Source organism: Aulonocara stuartgranti (genome assembly GCF_965226115.1).
Source record: "Aulonocara stuartgranti genome assembly, chromosome: 8".
In the NCBI taxonomy this organism is placed as follows: Eukaryota; Metazoa; Chordata; class Actinopteri; order Cichliformes; family Cichlidae; genus Aulonocara; species Aulonocara stuartgranti.
In genome coordinates this window covers 417,501-438,574 of record NC_138959.1, presented here as the reverse complement: position 1 = coordinate 438,574, position 21,074 = coordinate 417,501, and the positions used below count along the sequence as shown (strand labels likewise).

The 21,074-nt window shown below is 46.7% G+C and overlaps 2 protein-coding genes and 2 long non-coding RNA genes across 5 annotated transcripts in view; 3 read left to right on the top strand and 1 right to left on the bottom strand.

The window, feature by feature from the left end:
• Positions 1-565: 565 nt before the first annotated feature.
• On the top strand, positions 566-5,549 carry LOC309713051 (TATA box-binding protein-like 2; the record flags this gene model as incomplete). Its single annotated transcript, XM_082544390.1, has 7 exons — positions 566-613; positions 945-1,179; positions 1,387-1,597; positions 1,696-1,783; positions 1,861-1,952; positions 2,039-2,203; positions 5,271-5,549. The coding sequence occupies 7 exons, from the start codon at positions 566-568 to the stop codon at positions 5,392-5,394; spliced, it is 963 nt and encodes a 320-aa protein (XP_082400516.1). The 3' UTR covers positions 5,395-5,549.
• Positions 5,550-9,439: 3,890 nt separating this feature from the next.
• Positions 9,440-14,942, top strand: LOC309712718 (transmembrane protein 100-like). 2 transcript variants are annotated; one of them, XM_082543758.1, is made up of 4 exons: positions 9,440-10,194; positions 10,297-10,402; positions 10,704-10,812; positions 12,466-14,942. In XM_082543758.1, exon 4 carries the CDS (start codon positions 12,509-12,511, stop codon positions 12,983-12,985), a length of 477 nt encoding a protein of 158 aa, XP_082399884.1. In that variant the 5' UTR covers positions 9,440-10,194; positions 10,297-10,402; positions 10,704-10,812; positions 12,466-12,508; the 3' UTR covers positions 12,986-14,942. The 2 variants fall into 2 exon arrangements, with proteins under 2 accessions (XP_082399884.1, XP_082399883.1); XM_082543757.1 differs by lacking the exon at positions 10,297-10,402.
• LOC309712726 lies at positions 14,280-21,034 on the bottom strand. Its single transcript, XR_014278375.1, has 2 exons — positions 20,869-21,034; positions 14,280-15,319 (listed from the first exon to the last, which is right to left on the bottom strand). It is a non-coding gene; the product is annotated as an uncharacterized lncRNA (long non-coding RNA).
• The window catches only part of LOC309712725, a 33,160-nt gene continuing 29,613 nt past the window's right edge, over positions 17,528-21,074 (top strand). The window contains exon 1 of the long non-coding RNA XR_014278374.1: positions 17,528-17,789. This is a non-coding gene — a long non-coding RNA (uncharacterized lncRNA). The remainder of the gene's footprint in view (positions 17,790-21,074) is intronic.

The following is a 21,074-nucleotide window of genomic DNA, read 5'->3' as shown; positions in this document are numbered from 1 at the left end:
AGGGGATGTCCATATCTGGCCTCGCTGATGGGAAACCCCACCTGAAGCATGCAGCAGCTTTTGTAAAAGAAAACCCAGGAACAAACCTGCTTTGAGTGTATTGGCTCAGGGGGAGGAGCTAACAGCGTCCCTCTTTAGGCAGTGGGTGAACAGTGGTGGTGATGACACCGAGGCCCAGAATAAGAGAAGGGGATTATTAAGAACTGGGGTTGGTGCAAAGCCACTCTAGCAGAGAGCTGAAATAAGCAGGTTTTGCATTTCCGATGGGATGCTTTCAGTGGGTTCCACCCTGAACGCAACCCTGTCCACCTGCAGGGGGCGTGGCTCAAAGCAGTGAAGCATTTGTTTTTATCACTTTCTCTTGATTCTCATTTAAATTATTTTTTTGGAAGAACACATAAAATCATTCACTGTCATGTTTGAGCATCTTCGTCTCCTAGCAACAGACTCCTGTCTGAATCTTTTTGGATGTAAACAATCAACTTCACACTAAACCTCTGACAGTACGTTTATTTTTGGCTCGCTGTTATTACTGGGTTTGATCGCTGAGGCTTCCTCCTGCATCATGGACGAGTCTGCGTTGGAGCGATACTTCGATGAGTTCATCGCTAACGTGAGTTTTCATTTTTTCAGCTGCTGGTTTAAAAATCAAACCGGTAAACTGCCGCATTTCAGACCTGAAAATCAAATGTGGAGAAAATTTCAACTCTGGTCCACTCGTCTTCACAGAAGTGATTGAATCCAGACACAAGCCTGTTAAGGTCACGCCAAAGTGTATCTTTAGATGATGATGTGCTGCAGTCGTCACAGACTATATACTGAAACTAGCCAGCTAACCTGCTAACTACTAACAGCTGGGTGTTAAACTTTAACCTGACACCACGGTGAACAGTGACCAGTCGTTTCGCTGGAGAGGAATTCAGACCATTTTTGAGTTGGACTGATTTCAGGATGTGAAGGTTGGACCTGGAGTTATCGACACTGAGCTTGTTCATTTCTGGACACCACACAGAGCAGAAACATGTAGCACCACGTTAGCACATAGGCAGATTCTCTTCTTGCTGCAGAACCCCAGGAGGACAGAGGATGTCAGCGAGGAGGTCGGCGAGGAGGAGCTGTTTTTCAAGTTATTGCCTGATGAGCTCCTGACACTGAACACGGTCACCTGTGACGATGCAGGTACGACAACAGAGCCGACAACACTCTGCACACGGTGCGATCATGACTGGGTGGAGCGCTGAGCAGTGACCGAGCTGCATCCATATACTGTTAATCCATAACTGCTAATTAGCACTCAGTGACAGTTGGTTTTGGAGCCTCGAGTGGACGTCAGAGGAACTGCAGTTTGTGGTACTTTCAGCTCTGCTGCTCTTGTTCGTGCCTCAGACAGGATCTGTAAGAAGGAGGATCGGACTGCAGAGAGCGGGATCGCCGGCACGCAGTCACGAGACAGCAGCTCCCAGAATTCCTCAGCAGAAGCTAAGCCCACGTGTGCGTCCTCCTCGTCTGAACTGAAGGCCCTTCCTGTTAAACCCGGGACCCCGGAGGACCCTGAGACACTGAAGGAGAAGTCGTCGAATCTCGCCCCAGTGATATGGTATCACCGCAGAGATCACAGTCTGCTTCTGTCCAATGACGGCTCTGCGGCTTGAACACGCAGCTGTGACTCTTGTGTTTTTATGTGTTTGCGTGCAGTAACGTCATCTCCACAGTGGACCTGGGCTGCTGTTTGGACCTGAAGTTCATTGCTCGCAGGATGTGGAACGTGCAGTACAAACCACAGGTGCAGAGACCTGAACACGTGATCTACGTGAAGACATAATAAGCCCGGCACTGGTTTTCATTCTTGCTGTTTTTCAGTATTTCACAGGGATCATCGCTAGGATCCGGGAGCCAAAAGCAACAGCGACCATCTTCCGAACTGGGAAAATCATCTGCCTGGGAACCAAGAGGTTTGTCTGGATTCACATCTCCTCAGACTATGGTGCAGCACGGTGGGTTTCCAACCATCTCCTTGCTTCCTCTTTCTTTTAATAAGTGTGGAGGAGTCGCGCCTGGCGGCCAGGAAGTTTGTCCGCAAACTGCAGAAGTTTGGCTTTCCCGTGCACTTCCTCAACTTTAAGATCCAGAACATTGTAGCCTACTGCCAGACCTTTCCAGTGGATTTAGCAGAACTGCAGAAGGTCCACAAAGGGCAGTGCAGGTCAGGAGATAAGGACTCTGAGTAGAGGCTAGACCCAAACAGGGATGCAGGTTTGAAGCCCAACTTTGAGCACATCACGTGTCAGTCAACGCTACTCTGTGCTAGATCAGGGGTGTCAAACTCAAATACACAGTGGGCCAAAATTCAAATCTGGAACAAAGTCGCGGGCTAACATTAATATTTATTTAAAAAAAATTCTTCCTCCAGATATGAGAATGAATCTTTTCTTATGGACTCGAACACGTTTTGCTGAAAAACTGAATATGGAACAAGCAAAGCTTAATACTAAACAATATATATATTAGCTGTATAATACCAGTAGGCCAGCTCTGATAGTCATTTGGTATGGCTTCGCGGGCCAAATGTAATTAGGCTGCGGGCCAAATTTGGCCCGCGGGCCAGAGTTTGACACCTATGTGCTAGATGATCTGAGACAGATGCTGACTGATGGCACTTGCTTTCAAATTTTGTTGAATATGAATCCCATTTTCTTCGGTCCCCGTGACGATGCTTTAAAGAACTTTAAAGTGGTTCAACACATGATGTGAAATGTGCAGTCACGGATACTTTGAAGCACTTGTGAAGAAAAGATGTAGACAGCATGCAGTGCTGGGGAGTAACGGAGCACATGTACCAGCGTTACGTATTCAAAATACAAAATATGAGTAACTGTATTCTGTTACACCCAAATGGAAAAGACATATATAAATCTTATAAAATTTGTGTCTGTCTTGTGTGAAACCTGTATGAAAAGCATATAAGAGTGAAAACAGATATAAGATCCCTTGAAAAATTATATAATGAAACTTGTATGTTTTGGATACTTACTAAAACAATGTATGAAAGTAATCAGAAAGTGGCCACTTTCATGAGTAATCACATATAAGTTTTTACTATTTCTTTTCCATATGGGCAGTTACTGTTTAAAAAGGTGGTATTCAGTTACTTTGGTTCAAGGTTCAAGGTTCTTTATTTGTCACATGCATAGTTATACAAGTATAACACACAGTGAAATGTAGCCTGACACGCTCCTCGACATGTGCAAAAATGGGGGGGGGGGGGGGTGTAGAGCAAGAACATTATATATATATATATATATATATATATATATATACATATAGTATATACACTGGGTGAATGTGCAGTAGTAGCAGCGAGCAGGTGAATTCTGTACATTAATATGAATAGACATCTGACTATTTTACAGGATAGACAATATAAACATATTTAAAATTAAAGGAATTGAAATGTACATTGTGCCTTGGTTTAGTGTCTGGAAGAGAGTCCTGTCTCAGTCAATTATAGATGATGTGAGAGGGCGGGTGTGTGTGTTTAGGGCACGGATGGCTTGGGGATAGAAGCTCCTCTTGAGTCTCTCTGTCCTTGCCCGGAAGATGCGGAACCTTCTACCAGATTGCAGAAGTTGGAACAGTTTGTTGCCAGGATGGGACGGGTCCTTCAGTATCTGCTCTAGTCCGGCATCTCCTGGTGTAGGTGTCCTGAAGCGGGGGGAGAGCAATCCTGCAGCAGCGTTCTGCTGTACGGATCACTCTCTGGAGAGCTTTTTGGTCCTTCACACAGCTGTTCCCAAACCACGATGTCATGTTCTGTGTGAGGATGCTCTCCACAGCGCCTGTATAGAAAATCCTGAGGATCTTTGGAGAGACCCTGAACTTCCTCAGTTGTCGTACTTTGTTGAAATAAATGGATTACACTCGGTCTTTTTCTTTGGTGGTAATTCCACGCCGGTGGAAACCCAAACAAAACGCGCATTAAGAGGCTCTAATGCCCGAGTCTCAATCTCACGCCCCACGTCACCCCTACTTGCAGCAGCATAATGACGTGAAGAAATATTTTTTAAAATTATTGTTCCAAAAATGATTTAACCTCCTGAGACCTGAACTCTTTCATGGCATGCAGTTTTCTTTGCTATTTGGGTTGATTGGGACCTAAAGAATGTAAAAACAAAGAATTACCAGATTTTCTTTTTCCTAATTTTTGTTTTTGAGAAAAATGAGATCCACATATGAGGACATTTGTTTCAAATTTTGATAGAACAGCGGCAGCATAATGTCCTCGTAAGTGGATATCAGGCCCTTGTAGAGAAAAATGTGATGTCCACACATGTGGACGCCAGGTCCTAGGAGGTCAATATGAAGGCAATAGGCAGAGTGTTACAGGCATAAAGCATGCAGCCTCATGGGCAGTGTGGCCCAGCTGTGAGTAAGCTGTTAAGACTCGACTGTACGCTGTGTTCATGTTTTACTCTGAAACAATAAGCTCCGTTGCAGCAGCCTTTCAACGCCTCTCTCTGTCTCTCGCTAGCAAAGTCGACCCAGACAACAAAGTAAAGCTAGTTTTCAGCTACGAGCCCGACACGAACCCGACGTATCAGCCAGAGGTCCCTTTACTACGGTTCAGAGCCGCGGACCTGTTTTATATACACGAGGAATAGTTTTCTATACGAGATCGCTGCAAAAAGTGCAGCCTTACCTAATGTCCACCTACTGTTACTCATTATATTAAGATTTAAACATCTGGTTGGTGTTGGTGTGGAGAGTAACCTTCAGTAATAGTAATAAATCACATTCATGTAGTTGTAAAAAGCTTGATAATATATTAAGTAATCCAAAGTATTCAGAATACGTTACTCACATTCAGTAACGCAATGGAATACGTTACAAAATACATTTTGGGGCATGTAATCTGTAATCTGTAGTGGAATACATTTTAAAAGTAACCTTCCCAACACTGACAGCATGGTCAGTAAATTAGAATTAATGCCATTTTTTGCAGACACCGTAGTGGGAAAGTTCCCAGAATCATCCCGGGCACAGTTCAGTCAGACTGGATAGTAAACGCTTCTAAACTGGCCAGCTCCCACTGAGCCCTGGAGTCGTTTTTCTCCAATATTTCTCTCCCAGTGTGTCTGCAGCAGCCTGTGTTTCGTTGCATGCTACGTAGGAGATCGCTAAACTGTGGAGTGTGTCCTGAAATGATTGTGGAAGGTTTTAGTTTCTACGTCGTGGAAACTGTGAGGTTTTAGTCTGTGTTCTTCTTTCTACAGTTATGAGCCAGAGTTGCATAACCGCCTCATCCTCAACCCGATTACCGGCATCAGAGTGTCCTTCATTTCGGCTGGGTGCATAAATGTGTGCGGTGAGCTTGTCCACACGTCACAGTTCAATTAAAAATGCTGCCCTGTGGTGAAAACTGACTGAAAAACTGACCTTTGACTTTTGTGGACGTCATCATGAGTGTGTGTCCATGAAATATCCTGTGTTACACTCCAGGAGCTAAAACCAGGGCTGAGGTCGATGCAATCTTTCAAACCATCTGCAGAATCCTGAGAGAGTACAGGTGGGAGCGAACATGCAGCGGAGCTTTGATTTCAAAGCCAAACTGATGTTAGAGGCAGACATGAATAAACTGACGCATGAGCGCCACTGCACTCCACTGTAGTTCCTGATTGCACCACTAGATGTCAGCACGGCTGCAGGCCGCTCTCAGTCAGTGGTTTAGAGACGTGCAGCTCTCGCCGTGTACCTCGTGTGTGTTTGCATTACTCACTCACAGGTGAGGTCAGGATCACCTGAGAATGAGCAGGAGGCCTCTGGGTGGACGTGACCTGCTGCTCGTCCATCAGAACGGCCAAAACAAGAGTGAATAACACGTCACTGCATCCTGATATCCTCTTAAACAGGTTCGTTATTTACAACCTGCCCTTCATTACATCACTCAACATTCAGTCGGCATGGAGCTCAGATTGGACGGTTTGGGGGTTTGGTCGAGTTTCCGTCATAGTGCATGCTGGGAAGTCTACTGGGATCGGCCTCGTTACCTGACGTTTTACTTTGGTGGGCGTGGCTGTGAGCCTCACCTTTCCTGAGGTGGCAGGAGGTCAGATTCACGATGAGTCATGAAAACGCGTCGTTTGGTGTGTTCTCTGTGACCCGCTGACCGCGGGGATGGAGGCCCTTCCTGTCGTGTCTCCAGGGCTGCATCAGGAGGTGAGGTCATCCGGCCGCTGACACGCCCAGTCTGCATGAAAGCAGTGAATTATGGGAACACTTTCTCTCCTCTGAGCCTCTACGTGCTCTTCCTCCACTCACCGTCTGAGGCTCTCAGTCAGTTTCATCTTTTTTTGAGTTTCACATTTTGAAATTTCTTTTTCAGGTTTTTTGGAACAGCGACTGCTCATCGTGTGCTCGTGACCTCCTCGCCTCTTTGTATTTGATCTGCTCGAGCTGTTCGCATCCTGTCACTCTTGCTCCATTTGGCTCATGTCTTTCCCTCTCTAATAACATCCTCGACTTCCTCTGATCCTAATAATACCAAACAACAATCGTCCTGACACTCACACTTCCTGAACTCCCCACTCTCTCTCTTTCTTCTTCGACATCGATGCTCCGTGTTTGCTTCTCTGGTGGAAACGAGCTGAAAGTCATGTTTGAAAGTGTGAAAGTTTTTTTCTGTCCTTGTTTCCATTCTGTGTCCAAACAGGTTATTATGTAACAATTCTGTTAACATGGAAAACAAAATAAAGTCATAGAGGAAATATGCTCAGTTTGGGTATTTTTTAATTTATTATCACAAACTGCCTGATGAGCTTATTCAGAGTCGCTGCTTTTTAAAAGTTTTGTTTATATATTATATTGCCTCTGACATTTACCACAAGCTCAAACTAGAAATCCCACTCGGGAGACTGAAACTAAAGGGAATGTTTAAAAACATTTGAAATGAATGAAAATAAAAATAAGAAAACAAACAGTAATAAAGCTTGTCTGAACAGAACAAACTGTCTGTTTTCTCCACAAAATCCAAATGTCTAAAAAACAGAAACATTTTTTGAATGAATCCACGTTTCTGAACTGAGCCGGCAGCAGGAGGAGGTCGGGGTCGATGGAGGACATAAAAAGACCTTCAGTGACGGCGTTTCATGTTTTTCTGAGTTCTGCAGCTGTAAAGTCTGACAGTTAAATTCAACCCAACAATCATATGACCCCCTATGAGCAGCACTTTGGTGACAGTGGGAAGGAAAAACTCCCTTTTAACAGGAAGAAACCTCCGGCAGAACCAGGCTCAGGGAGGGGCGGGGCCATCTGCTGTGATTGGTTGGGGTGAGAGAAGGAAGACAGGATAAAGACCTGCTGTGGAAGAGAGACAGAGGTTAATAACAGATATGATTCAGTGCAGAGAGGTCTGTTAACACAGTGAGTGAAGAAGAAACATCCAGTGCATCATGGGAATCCCCGGCAGCCTACGTCTATTGCAGCATCACTAAGGGAGGATTCAGGGTCACCTGGTCCAGCCCTAACTATATGCTTTAGCAAAAAGGAAAGTTTGAAGCCTGATCTTACTGTCCTGATGAGCGCTGAAGGGAAAGTTCATTTAGATAAAGCTTCCAGATCTCTGCCCAAACAAGAGCCTGGAGGCCGTCTGACCACGAGCTGCAGATATCAGAATCATCATCTCCTATTGACTGAAACAGGCTGTTTGAGCTCCTGTCTCTTTACCCTCCTCCAAACACACTTTGTTCTGATTGGCCATCTTCTGGAAGCCTGCTGATGGAGAAAGTTATCTGAGAGGTTATGTGACTGTCAGGTGACAGCAGGACATCAGGCTGGACCAAACGCAGGTAAGAAGGAGCTCACCACACAGTGAGCATTTAAACTGAGTCCAACAAGTACTTTTTGAAGTTTTCTCCAGTGAATTATCAGAAAACCTGTGGATGCCATTAAGTTCCTGCTCCTCAGTGCTTTGAGGCCATTCAGTGGTTAGCGTTAGCTTCTGGTTTACTTCTGCACACCTGCATGTGCAAAATGCCTTCATGGAAAATTCAGACTCCACAAGTTTTTTCTTCGTCCTGTTTCCAGGCTTCAGCAGTTTGGCCGGCCTCGCGGGGCCGCTGCTGTGACTGCACACTTTTAGTCAAAAGGGGTTTTTTTTAGCAACTGGGAGCTGTGAAGGTCCAAAAATGCAAAGTCAACTTTTCCACTTTGTTGTGAGCCAAACAACATCAGCATGTAGGATTACAAAGCACACCTGTATTCACAGGAAGGAAAGCACGAACTCGGAGCTGTGAGCTCCAATAGCTGCTAACTCACCACTTTACATGCACGGCCTGCAGCCATCTGTTGTACAGAGGAAGCACGGGAGGACGTCTCCGGAGACTCGGATCCAAAGCAAATAGCTCACATCATCCCTGACCCAGAAACGGATCTGGGAAGGAAGTGATTTAGCACTCGGGCGCCGTGCCTGGACGAGTGTCCCAAAGGTCAGGAAGAAAAATCAATCAACCTCCGAGGCTTCATTAGACACTTCATTTCGCCCCGATTGCTTTATCTGAGCAGGAAACGAGAACTTAAATCACTTCCACACGAGCTGAAGCTGAGACTTTAAGTCGTCTTCTCGTCCACAGGTCATAAAACTGATCTAGAAGCAGGAAAGTGCCTGTGTCAGATTTACGAAGCAGTTTACTGTAAAAATCTGTCATGGTGAAGTTTCACAGGCAGGCAAAAGCCTCATCTCCGTCTTTACCCGTGAGTCAGCACAAATGCTGAACCCAAACTGCACATGTGGGAGTCTGAGATGCTGTGAAATGACCCACATCAGGCAGGGTTCTCCTCTCTTGGTCTCAAGGCCCCCCTGTTCCGATTCAAAGGGCTCATCGGGGGGCTGAGGCCCTGCTGTGACCCCTCATCAGCAAACGCCTTTGCAAAAGTCTTTCAAGGGCTGAAAATAAGGCCAGATGTTCCCAGCTGCTCTCAGCAGGTCACAGACTGAAGTCGCTGCCGTCTCAGAGGAGAAGCTGACATTCCTGCAAATAAAAATAAGGAGCTGCTTTTTGTCTGAACTGTAGCATCACATGAAAGCCGAACAGGCCACACGTGTCCACACTCAGACATCCGTCCTGCTGCAGCAATCCTAAAAAAGCTGTTCTCTCTTCCTCTCCTGGTTGGAGACAAACTTTATCCTGCAGTCAGCAGAACGCAGCAGACTCAAGTGCATCTGAACTTTTCCTTTCTCCTAATGTGGGCTGCACCTGCATCTCATGAGCTTGCTGTTCCAGATGTTGACCTGCAGACTTCCATGAGGTCAGAACCACGACCACCTGCTGACAGCCAATCACGTAACCCGCTAACTAACTTGGAAAATAAATAAACCTGCTCCCTCAGTGTGTCTGAAAACGCACAACAGCAAAGCAGTGCCAAAAACTCTCAGACCTGTACACGGATAACCAAACATATGATTTCTTACTGCCTCACAGAGCTATGATGTGGGAATTCGACTTTATTTCAATTTATGCTTTATTTTAAGGAAAATTCCAGTTTCCTTTAAAACACGTTATTAACATAATTTAGGTTTCGTCTTGCAGCGAATGAGCTGAACATGAAGTAAAACGGTGCACACGTCAGAATCATCATCATCAATCTCACATTTTTAATAAATAATCAAGTATGTAGAAGTATTATTAGTGCAGCTGTGGCATAAAGCTTGCAGGAGGCAGTCTCATCCATTTGTTAAGCACTGTGAAAAAATTAATTATTGCTGTATTAAAAATGTTGTTGAATATGAAGATACCATCTTGTAAATAAGATGCAATCAGTGTGAAACTAGCACTGAATGAAACATCCACAGCTCGCTGCACCCATGTTAGGTCGTTATCTTTGCTTTGCGCCACGATGATGATTCACCCACATTAGCATTTAGGATTATGTGACATACGGAAGAAATATGGCGTGCAAGCAAGTCGCATTCCTTTAGTTAATAAGTTGAATACGTGACTGAGTTTGAGCCTTTCAGGCCCTGTGGTCATGTCCGGACGAGCGTGGACGTGAGTCTGTTCAGACGGTAAACAAAGTTCAGCTGATTGGTCCCAGATGTTAACACGAGTTTGCAGCTGCAGCACGGAGGCTCCCGCGCTCGCTGCCGATGTGGAAGAGCTTTAACTCCGGGGCGGAGGTCCTCTGGAGGAGTCTGCAGTCCCAGTAAGTAATGGTAACCATCAGGTTTTTTCATCATGCGTGCATTATTTTTCACTTTAGGTGAGTATTGTATTTATTAGTCACACTTTCCAACTGCCTCTTCAGACCTGGAAGCTACGTCTTAACCCTCGTTTGATCCTGGCAGTGCCGTTTCACATGACACGTTTGGGGCTCATCTGTAGCTGGACAAACGTGACCAGGCTCTGCACAGGTGTGTTTCAGTCACAGGTGTAAGAAGGTGACGCCTTTTTAGAGTCAAACAAGTCAGAGCAAAGAAAACCAGCAGCCTTTTCAGATTCCAGATGTTAGCCTGTGTTTTAAAGACAAATGTGGGAGTAGCTGTGGTGTCAATGCTGCAGAGCTGACAGACAGGAGAGCAGCTGAAGGAAGGAAAGAGTTAAACCTCTGCTTCCTCCTCGGGTAGGAGGTGGTATGGAGGGGTGGGTGTGGCGGCGGTGGTGGGGGACCTCTTCTTCTATTGATAGCCACGTTCCCCCCGTTTATTCCTGCAGTGAGGACGATGCAGAGCAGCGAGCCAGAGGAGGCTCCACGCCGAGGAGACCCCGACCTGCTCAGACTCAAACCGGCGCTCTGAGGGATGGACGGCTGCTCGCTGACACAGTAAGTGCTCCCAGCTTTCCCGTCTCCACACAATCACAGCAACAGCCGGGACTGTTTAGTCACGCAGGCTGCTGGAATGTCGGGAAAGTCCTGATTTCAGGGAGGAACGTTAAAGCCTCGTCCTCTCTCTGTGGAAGTCAGGCTGCAGGAACGACTGTCTGCATTTTTAAAGCTGCTTCTTCTGGGATTTTATTTTTCTTGAAGCAGATTTCATTTGACACTGTGTGCTGTTGTATCAATAATAATGTTATTTCTGCAGCGCAGCAGCTTTCAAACACAGTCACAGACGGTCTGTGTGTTGCAGCTCCAGCAGTGAGTCAGTCCCCACAGACTCACACGTTCATTTCCCCTTCATCACACCTGTACGGGGGAGGAGAGGCGGCTGTAACGCACCTGTGTAAAGGTTTGACAGGTGGGAGGTGACAGCTTCAGGCTCATGTAGTCTCAGGCAGTGTCTTTACCTTACAGTAACGAGCACCTCCAGGCGACCGTTGTTGTGAGCTGCTCCATACAAACCAAACTGACCTCTGCATGTGACATTACCTGACCAATAACCTGGCTGCTGTGAGGTCACTGCACACAAACAGAGAAGCAGACGGTCACAGCTTCAGCTCTTTCAGGTTTGCGGCATTCGATCGTGCGCAGCGGTCTGAGCTCTGCACTCTGATTGGACCGCTGCAGAGGGCCGAATCTGCTGTGACTCCTGGAAAGGTTGCGTTAACACACCTGAACCATTCAGACCAGCAAACCACCAAAACGTCTACTTCTGTAGAGACGCTCTCACCCACGAGGATCAATCAGTTAATCATCATTAGCAGCTCTCGTGGCTACTTACCCTCTAAGTGCTGGTGAGGACGGCCTTCTTTCACACACTCGGTGTTGTTGTTCTATATCAGAACATTTTTAAGATGATTTTTTTGTCATGTCCTCTCACGCCCTTTCCAATCAAAAATGATTCAGTTAGAGATCTTTTATCTCTGATCCAGTATTTCCACATATTTCTGCAGTGATTTGGTGTGAGCTGTTCGGTGTGGCAGCCGTAGAGATGTCTGCTTCTCTGGACTATGGCAGGTCTGAATGACACCGCTCTGCTCAGAGCATCTCTCACAGTCACTCCAACGCGTCTTAATGAAAACGAGCTGAGCTGCAGCAGAAAAAGTCGTTGATTAGGAGTGAAAATAATGAGGTTACAGCGGGGCCGGGCCCTCGTTACGCCTTGCATCATTTCCTGTGATCTTTCACTTTCAGGCCACTCTCAGGCTGCCCTCCCTCTGCCTCACGTTAAGGCTTCGTTTACAGCAGAGGCTCTCGCTTCCGCTCGGAGAGACAGATGTCGCCACAAAGTGTGCCAGCGCCTCAACGAGCCGCTGACGCGTTGTAACATTTAATCTGTGAAAGTCGTTAGTTTGGCCTCGTTTCCACTCGAGCTCTGACCCAGCGACCCGCGTGATCCCAACCTGGTGCTGCACACATGGTCAGAGGCTGAAGTCAGGTGACCGTGAAGGGAAGGAGGCGTTGATGTGTAGCAGCTGTTTATCTTCTTGGCTGATGGTTTTAAACCAGCTGTGGAATAAAACAAAGTGTAACAATATCAGACATAAACGATGCTTTAATGTCTTTGATGTAACCAAAAACTTATTTCTGACTTCACAGCTAGCTGTTCTCTGATTGGCTGATCCCTGACACCTGCATCAAGATGGCTCACCTGTTCCTCGCCAGCAAGATCACAATGCCCGATGACCTCCACAGCAAAGGTGGCGGTGGCAGGGTCCCCCGGAGCGCCATGAAGGTGCCGCCGTCCATCTCCGCCGAGAAGCTGAGCCGGGACAAGCCCAGGAAGGATCGTAGAGTCGTCGTGACAACGCACGTCCCGCATGTCAATGAAGTCCAGCTTACAGCGGCGACGGGCGGCGCCGAGATGTCCTGCTACCGCTGCACCATCCCGTTCGGCGTGGTGGTCCTCATCGCTGGCATTGTGGTGACGGCGGTGGCCTACACCTTCAACTCCCACGGGTCCACCATCACGGTGCTGGGACTGGTGCTGCTGTCTGTCGGGCTGGGGCTGCTGGGCGCCAGCGCCATCTGCTGGAAGGTCCGACAGAAGAAGAAAAAGGACAAGCGACGGGAGAGCCAGACCGCCCTCATGGCGAGCCACGGGTACTGCGTGGTCTGAGCTCAGACCTCTGAAGTGAATAACAACACAAACTAACAGGATTTGAGACGCTTTACAAACTGCAGAGACCTCGCTGTGCTGTTTCCTCCTGCAGCTGACGCGAGGACAGCCGCAGATGTGAACGACGAGCAGAGCGAAGGACGCGTCTCGGACAAAACATTACTAATGGAGACGCCTTCATCAGCTGGAGGTGTTGGATGAGGAAAAGCTTGCTTTAGTGCTGACACAAAGAGATAAATAACACGTCATTAATTTTACAAATATGCTGATAAACCAATTTTTCAAGCAGAAATTCAGAATATTTTCAGGTCCCAGCTCCTCAAATCTGCCCGATTTATCTGATTTATCTGTCGTTGAGGTTCTGGAGTACAAACATGTGAACCTCCAAACACCCACCCTGCACTGGGGGCCCATTAGAGGAGCCCTGAGCCCAGACAGGTGACCCGGTGGGTGTTCAGAGGTCTGGGTAACAAAATCAAAGCCCCTCAGGTTTATTGTTGGAGCAGGTAAATGGATTCGATCTAATTATTGCCAAAACATCAATTTTCTCAAAGACATAACTTAGCACGTTTGTAGTTTCCACACAGGACACGTTAGGATTACGGCTGATGCTTTTATTCTGAAAGTACCTGCAGCTGTTTTAGTGACATGAACCTTTAAGTGTTTGGCTTCAAAAAAATAAGATTTTGGATAATATGAGTGTTTAGTTGACAACTTCTTAAAACTCATTTATGATGCACAGTATCTAACTAAAGCTGCTAATAAGCTATAAAAGACATTTAAAGGTACTCTAACGTATACGTTTCTCTGAGTTTGTAGCTCTCGTCGGTCTAATTTGTGGCCTCTGACGTTTCCCCGGGATACACAGAGCATTCCTTCGGGACATGTCATCATGGTTTGATGTTTCTGGGTGTGACTGTGTTTCCCTCTGATGTTGGGTTCAGACTACAGGGAGCGTCGGATTAGATGGTTTTGCGTCACATTGGGTCATTAACATGTCACGAACATAAACATGACAATCATCGCTGCTCGCTGTGTTTCACAACCTGATAAAAGTCTCTGCACACGAGGACCGAGGGACCAACACAAATGTAATCATGTGCCGTGGCGTGCGCGGCAGAGCTCTCAGACCGCCGAGGACGACTTATCTGTGTTTCCGTCTGAATCTGAAAACCCGTTAAAAACCCACGAGGCGACTCAGGGCGGAGTCTTAACGAGATTAATGAATGACGTGAGCAGATCGCTATCCCAAACTCAAACCGGACTCCATGATGTTCTCCATACAAACAACGTGAAGAAAAACGACCTCCTCGCCAATTTATCCTGTAAGACGTTTATGTCAGATTTTGCTGTAATTGGAATTCTTGAGTTATGGTCGTAACGGCGAGTTGGACCTTTATCGCTAAATTAAGTGCTAACAATTCCCATCCAATCCTGCGATATCACGTTCATAATAATGAAACGCATGCACTACCTGGAAGAATCCGCCTCCAGGCTTCACCTGTCCCCGCCTTAATTGTTTTACATTAGTGGCGCCTTCTTGGAGGTGAAACTTGGTGGAGTTCCTTCTGTGGAGGTGGAGGAGACGAGATCCTCAGAGAAAGAGCTCCGCCTGGCTCGTCCGAGTGTTTCCCACTTCATCCATACTGTGGGATCATTGTGTGTGTCATAAACCATCAGATCTTCCATCTGATGACGTTCGTCAGCGCTTCGCGTCTCTGCGTTGGGGCCGAGATCGCTCTATCGTGGAGTCTGAACCCAACACGGTGACGTAACTGAGCGACGTGCAGTGCTGAGGTCACAAATAGACCGATTCCTGACATGCATGCTACTCTGTGTGTTTAGTGCACTATGATGCAGATGTATCCACTGTATTAAAGCTGTTTAGCTCCTATTTATTCTGTTGGTGGACGTGTTCGTGTAAAATATTTGTTCTATTAAAGTCAGCCAAACCACACCACTGCTCTTGCATTTACTCACCGAGGATCTGCTTTGCAGAGCAGGTTTGAGACACGCTGCGGGGCTAAATTTAGCCATGTTTATGTTGCCTAGCATCGAAAAAGACACACAGCCAGTTAATAAAGTGAGGAAGGGCTGGGCGGGGGAGTCAGGGTTGCATCATCTGGACCAGAGCTGGTGGTGGCGGTGATGACGGGTAGCGGTTACAACACGTTGTCACTTGTGCAGTGCTAACTTTATCTCTGCTGGAGTGCAGCATCCTGGGAATGTGGGTGGACTGGGGGGAGGGACTGGAAAGAGAGATGAGGGGGTGCAGAGTGGATCATCGGTCTCATTCTTGAGGACACTTTGGAGGAGGTGCAGCGCCTCCTGAGCCTGACGGAAGGTGAAAATAGAAGCGATCTCAGAAGACGTGGACACGTTTAACCCCCCAGCAGCACATCAGCACCTTCCAATGATCACACGTCACTTTCACAAACATGGCCGACAGTTTACCACAGAGGTCGTTACAGCGCCTAAAACCTGTGACCTGCCGTCCTGAAAACACATCAGCTGACACACACAGCTGGTAAAACTCACGTAAAGCATGCTATTCAAACGGCGTCAGCTGGCCGACAGCTTAACTGCATCTGCAAGCTGCTTTGCAACCCAGCTCCTGATTTAACGTCGTGTCTGCTGCTTTGTTCAGTACTTTATCCTATGACACAGCGACTGGCACGACCAAAGTGACTGTCTAAGCTTGCAGTTTCACAGCCTTTGAAATGGTTGCCTTGAAGCCGGGACCAGGTTTGGTTCCTTTCCTCAAAGCTGCTTTGGTGCATCAGAACTGCGATAAGACGGAGCCAGTCTGTGATTGAATGGTGAAGCTGGTATAATCAGGCAATTAATGGCTAAATAACAATGAGATAGAAGAAGTTTTCTAACCAGAATAAAACCAGCTGAGTCGAGTCTCCTGTTGCAGACTGACTCAGATTGATTGCACCCTGTTGTCAGCGTTTATAAATTAGGCACTAATTATTACAAACCTGGGCCAGTCTGTCTGAGGACTACGAGTCGACTGATCGTTAGGAGACACGTCGCCTCCCACCAGGCAAGCTTGTTGCATGCTCCTCTTCTCGGTGACCAGGTACAATCGTTTACTGAATCGGTTGAAATAAAAGCAACACATCTGCCAGGTTTTTCTGAGTAACTGAGGGACACGAGTGCAGCGCTTCCCACTCCATGCCTTTCACCTGTAAGTGATCAGCCACGCCTCCCTATTATTGCAGATGAACAGTCGTCTCTGTTGCAGAGTGATGACGTACTGATGGTGGCTCCGGTCCGTTGTCTGTCGTCATCTTGGACCTCTGAAGCTGTTCATGTGCAGCATGAAACGTTAAAGTCAGTTTTAAAAACTCGGTGTGACTACAGCCCACAGGCTCAAATATCTCACTAACCTCGTGCAGTGGACGGTCATCTCAGATGTTCTGTTTGTCTCTGACCATCAGTGGCCTCAACATGAAAGAAGCAGAGCAGGAATGATTCATAGTCCAGATTGAATAAGCAGATTTTGGCCCTGACTGAATCATCAGCTTTTATTTGATATCTGCCAATCACACAACTGCTCAGTGTTTCAGGCCTTTAGACTCCCTGGAGTCTCGGGCAGAGCGGAGACATCACGTATCAAATAATCTGTTATCTAGTTCAGTTTAGTTTTATTTGCTTTTTGAATTATATCCAAATGAGGTGATTTCCCCCTTAAATAAACAAAGTGAGAAAGTGAAGATTACTCTGAGAGGGAACGTTAGAAATGAAGGATTCCTGTTTATGCTGAGTTGGATGCCTTCTCAGGCACAGTCTGCTGCGTCCTTCCTGCAGAGCTCTGGATGTTTACATGCTTTCAGTTTGGTTTATTTGTCACAGAGACGATTAAATCATCCTCATCGGCCTCGCTGATGTCTGACCCTGATTCTGATTGTCAGAGCTTTGTGTCTCAGGCTGTGTGAGGACGGCTCAGAGGGGAAATGCCAATCCTTCCCTTCCCCTAACACAGTGACCAGCGGTGTAAGTCAGCGGCAGCGTGCCTGCTAAAAACACACCCCAGACTCCCGGCCGGAAAGGGCCTGGCACGCAAAGAGCCGGGAATCGGCACGGTTGAAAGGATCGGCCGGAGAACAGGAAGGAGTTTCTGCTCGAACACACCCTCTATCCAAACTTTGAACTAATTCCCAAAAAGGCGTGAGACTGCTCTGTCTTCAGAGGAGAGTCAAGGTCAGCCGAAGAGACCGAGTCAGGAACCATCGGGCCAGATCCTGCCGACTGCAATGGATTTAAAGCTGTGGAAGAATCATAAAACCAGTGAAACTCTTTCTAATCTGTAAAGGCAAAACTTTTCTAGTCCTTGACCACCTCGACCAGGTGTCCTGATCACATGACCCAGCGCCGCACAGGCAGGGACGTAGGCTGACTGCTACATTTTAGGCAGCAGTGAATCAAATGTTTTAGAGATGTAAAAAAGTGTTGTGTGATAAAAGCTCAGACTCTGCCTGACTCTGATGATGGTGTGCAGTAGGGGTGCAACGATACTCATATCGATATTGAACCGTTCGATACAGTGCTTTCGGTTCGGTATGCATATGTATCAAACAATACAAAAGTTTTAATTTATTTTATCAACTTTCCTTCTGACGATGCTGTCTGTGTTGAGCGCTCAGTGGATCTGTGCTCGACTACTCCACCTAGGCTGCACAAGCTAGCGAGACAGAAGCTAAGCTCGTTGCAACATGGCGAATTGAACCTCCCCCACTCTCATTCAGATCTGGTCTTTGGAACTATTTTGGTCTTCATGTGACGTATGACCCTGAAGGTAAGCGCGTCATGGACTAAAGTAAAACAGTATGTTGGATGTGCCATGCAATGCTCAATTACATGGGTGGGAGCTAGTGTGTTAGCGCAGTTAGCTCGTTAACGTGTTGGCCGTCCAGCCCCACGCACAGGGCGATCCGCGGTAGCTCGTTAACTGAGATTTGCCGTGTTGTGGCGTTAAGGTCATTTCAGATTAACGCTGACAGCACTAGTGGGAACACAACGAATATGACTGCACATTTACTCCGACATCATCCTAGTGCAAAGACAAGTGGAAGCAGACAAAAACAACAAGCACGCATGCTACAAACTTTACCCGAGTCATTTAGACAGCCGTTAGCACAGGATTCTCCTTATGGGGACCTGATATGTTTAACATGCTGCTGAGAATATAGCCCAGAAGAAGCGTATAGTAGAGCTTTTATTTTGGAAAGAGCCATTTCTCTGTAATAAACTCTCTTTTCCAAAGATGAGGGATTCCTCCATCAGATAGATTTATTATTTTTGTTGTTTCAGCAACATTAAATTTAAAAACGGTACTTTTGAGTTAAAATATATATTTATAATTTTAATAAATGACAAATTAAAAAAGCATGAACATTTTTTTTGTATCGAAAAAATATCGAACCGTGACACCAAAGTATCGAACCGTGAATTTTGTGTATTGTTGCACCCCTAGTGTGCAGGTATGCGGCGTATACGCAGGTGGGGCAGTATCCACCGTCCTCAGAGAGCTCGGCAGCTCTCAGGAGTTTTAATTTGCTCCTGAGGTGGAACGAGAGCTCTCACCTGGAGCTGCCGTGGTTTGTGCTGCAAACACGAAACGAGAAGCCTCGTTAGCGCGAGCTCAGAGTGTCGGCAGGTGCGATTACCTGTCAGTAGACGAGCTGCAGCTGCTGCTGACAGCTCGCCGATCGCTAATGAGGCCGGCTGTCAGTCAGAGCCGAAGCCTTCCCGCTGCCAGCAGCAGAGTCCGGCTAAAACTGGAATCTGACGGGAACGCTGGAGTCATCGGAGGACTCGGTGCAGAGTTATAAAACTCAGCCATCCAGAAATATCTGAGCGTGTTCACCGTTTCCTGCTAATTATCCACCTACGAGCAACAGGTAGAGGAAACAGTCAGCATGATCTAGCTGATTATTCTCTGCTGGGAAAACTGGAAGAACCGTCCATCACGGACTGCTTCCATGTTTTAAAGGTTACTGAACGCTAACGAGGTGTTTTCGTGTCACACGAGCAACACAACAATACCAGACACCATGATGAACGCCGACTGCACCCGAGCCTCAGGCTGGTGCAGACTTTAGTAACCCACAGTGTGGAGCTTCACGTTACAGCAGGTCCACAAGTCAAGGTTAAAAAAGTTTAACAAAAGCCAAAAAAGGACACGGTTACGTCCATAAAATGACTTTTTATGAACAAATTCAATTAGACGTGTGATAAGTCCTTAAACCCCTGAGAAAGTCCTCTGAGAATCAATCAGAATAAGTCATTTATGGTTTTATTCAACATTTAGATTGATCAGATCTCTGATATTGAGAATAACTCCTGTGTGTAATGTCAGCTGTGAACACATCACAGTGATGACCGATCTCTCTGTCCACTCAGACTTTATCCTGTTAAATGTGATTTTTATTGACGCTGCCGTGGATTCATTACGTCTGTATTGAAAACAAAGCTTTAAATGAATAAAACAATTGTGAAACATTGTGACAGGAGACATTTTTAACTCGTGAAGTTTAGAAGCCGCTGTGTTTGTTTGGACTGGGAAGCGGAGGCTCTGTGGAGCTGCGCGGCCTGGAAATGATTTTGAACTGTGAAGGTTACGAGGTTAAGTCTTCATATCCTTCTCTGCTGGCGAGCAATACCCACTCATCCTTCCAGGCTGACTTAAAAGGAAGTCAGTTTATTACGCTGAGATTTAGAAATATATACGAGTGTTATTAAAGATGTTTGAGATAGACGAGGTGATGGGAGGGAACCAGAGTCAGTTTACATGATTTAGATTTGACAGACTTCTCTAAATGCATCACACAGAGTCAGTCTTTTCAAAATGAGACATGATGACAGACGAGATTTCTCTTAAACTAAGAAGAAGATCCTGAAAACAAACGATTATCATGTACACACAAGTGTCGCCCCCTGCTGGTCATTAGAAATAATGCCAGTTAAAGGGACATCTGCGGCGGTATCCCTTTTCAGATGTTTCATCCTGTGCACAGACCTAATTCGTTTGTTACAGCGAGACGAAGACAAAAACTAATTACAGCTGGAAGCGTTTCTAGATGTTTCTACCCCGAGCCAAAGGCTGACACTTAGACCTCAGTCACACCGGCTTTAGATAAGTTGGTGTGACTGAGACTCACAGAGCAGTTGGGGAGTGTTTGCTGGCGGCTGCTAGTTGAAGTTGCAGAGCGGCGTCTGCATTGTGTCTGATTGCTTTGGGCAGACGCACAGTCCCTAACAGCTCACTGAGAAGTGGAGACACTACATGTTTCACAAGTGCAGCTTTTGGTTTCTTTCCAAAGGTTGACTTGGTGAGTTCCACACAAGCTATGAGCGACTGTGGCGGTGACCAGCAGGCTTTTGGTGCAGCTTCTTTGCAACTAATTTAAGCTAGCAACAACCAGCACCCACTCACAACCAGTCAGGAACGTCCGTTTTTCCCTAGCAGACCGGCTTCAGGCCCATGTGACTGAGGACGCTTAGGGATGCAACTGTGAATGTTGTATTGCGGATGGACTGGAGCAGGCAGCAGTCACTGTGGGCGACACACTGGGAACACGAGCCCACTCTGACCCGGGATCTCAGCAGCCCACATGAACCAGATCAGACAGAAAACATGGACACAAAGTCCTGATTTGATACGAGGGTGACCTTTGATCTTTTTATTAAGGTAGATGTTTGTTAGTCGCTTAGCTGTTCAGGTTAGTGGGCGGGGCAAAGGTTAGCTCTGACCCAGAGACACTGAACAGAAACTTCTGTCACCTTTCAAAGTAAGCAGCCACATTTTACGGCTGATTCTGAGTCTCTGCTGTTAAAATGCAAAGGAAGCTGGCAGGGTGGGGTGGGGGCCTTACCTAAACACGCAGTTTGTCTTTGAATGAGCTCTGGATGCAGGATGCTGTGGTGGGAAAGATCGTGTGATAGGAGCCAGTTTCAGAGCAGAAGGGGCCCCAGCAGGGAGAGGCACTTCCTTTCATCCGTCACATCCATCTTCCCTCCTCGGCCTTTTCTCTGCACTCGGTTCTGTCCTCTGCCGCTGCTGAAGGATTTAAAGGTCTAC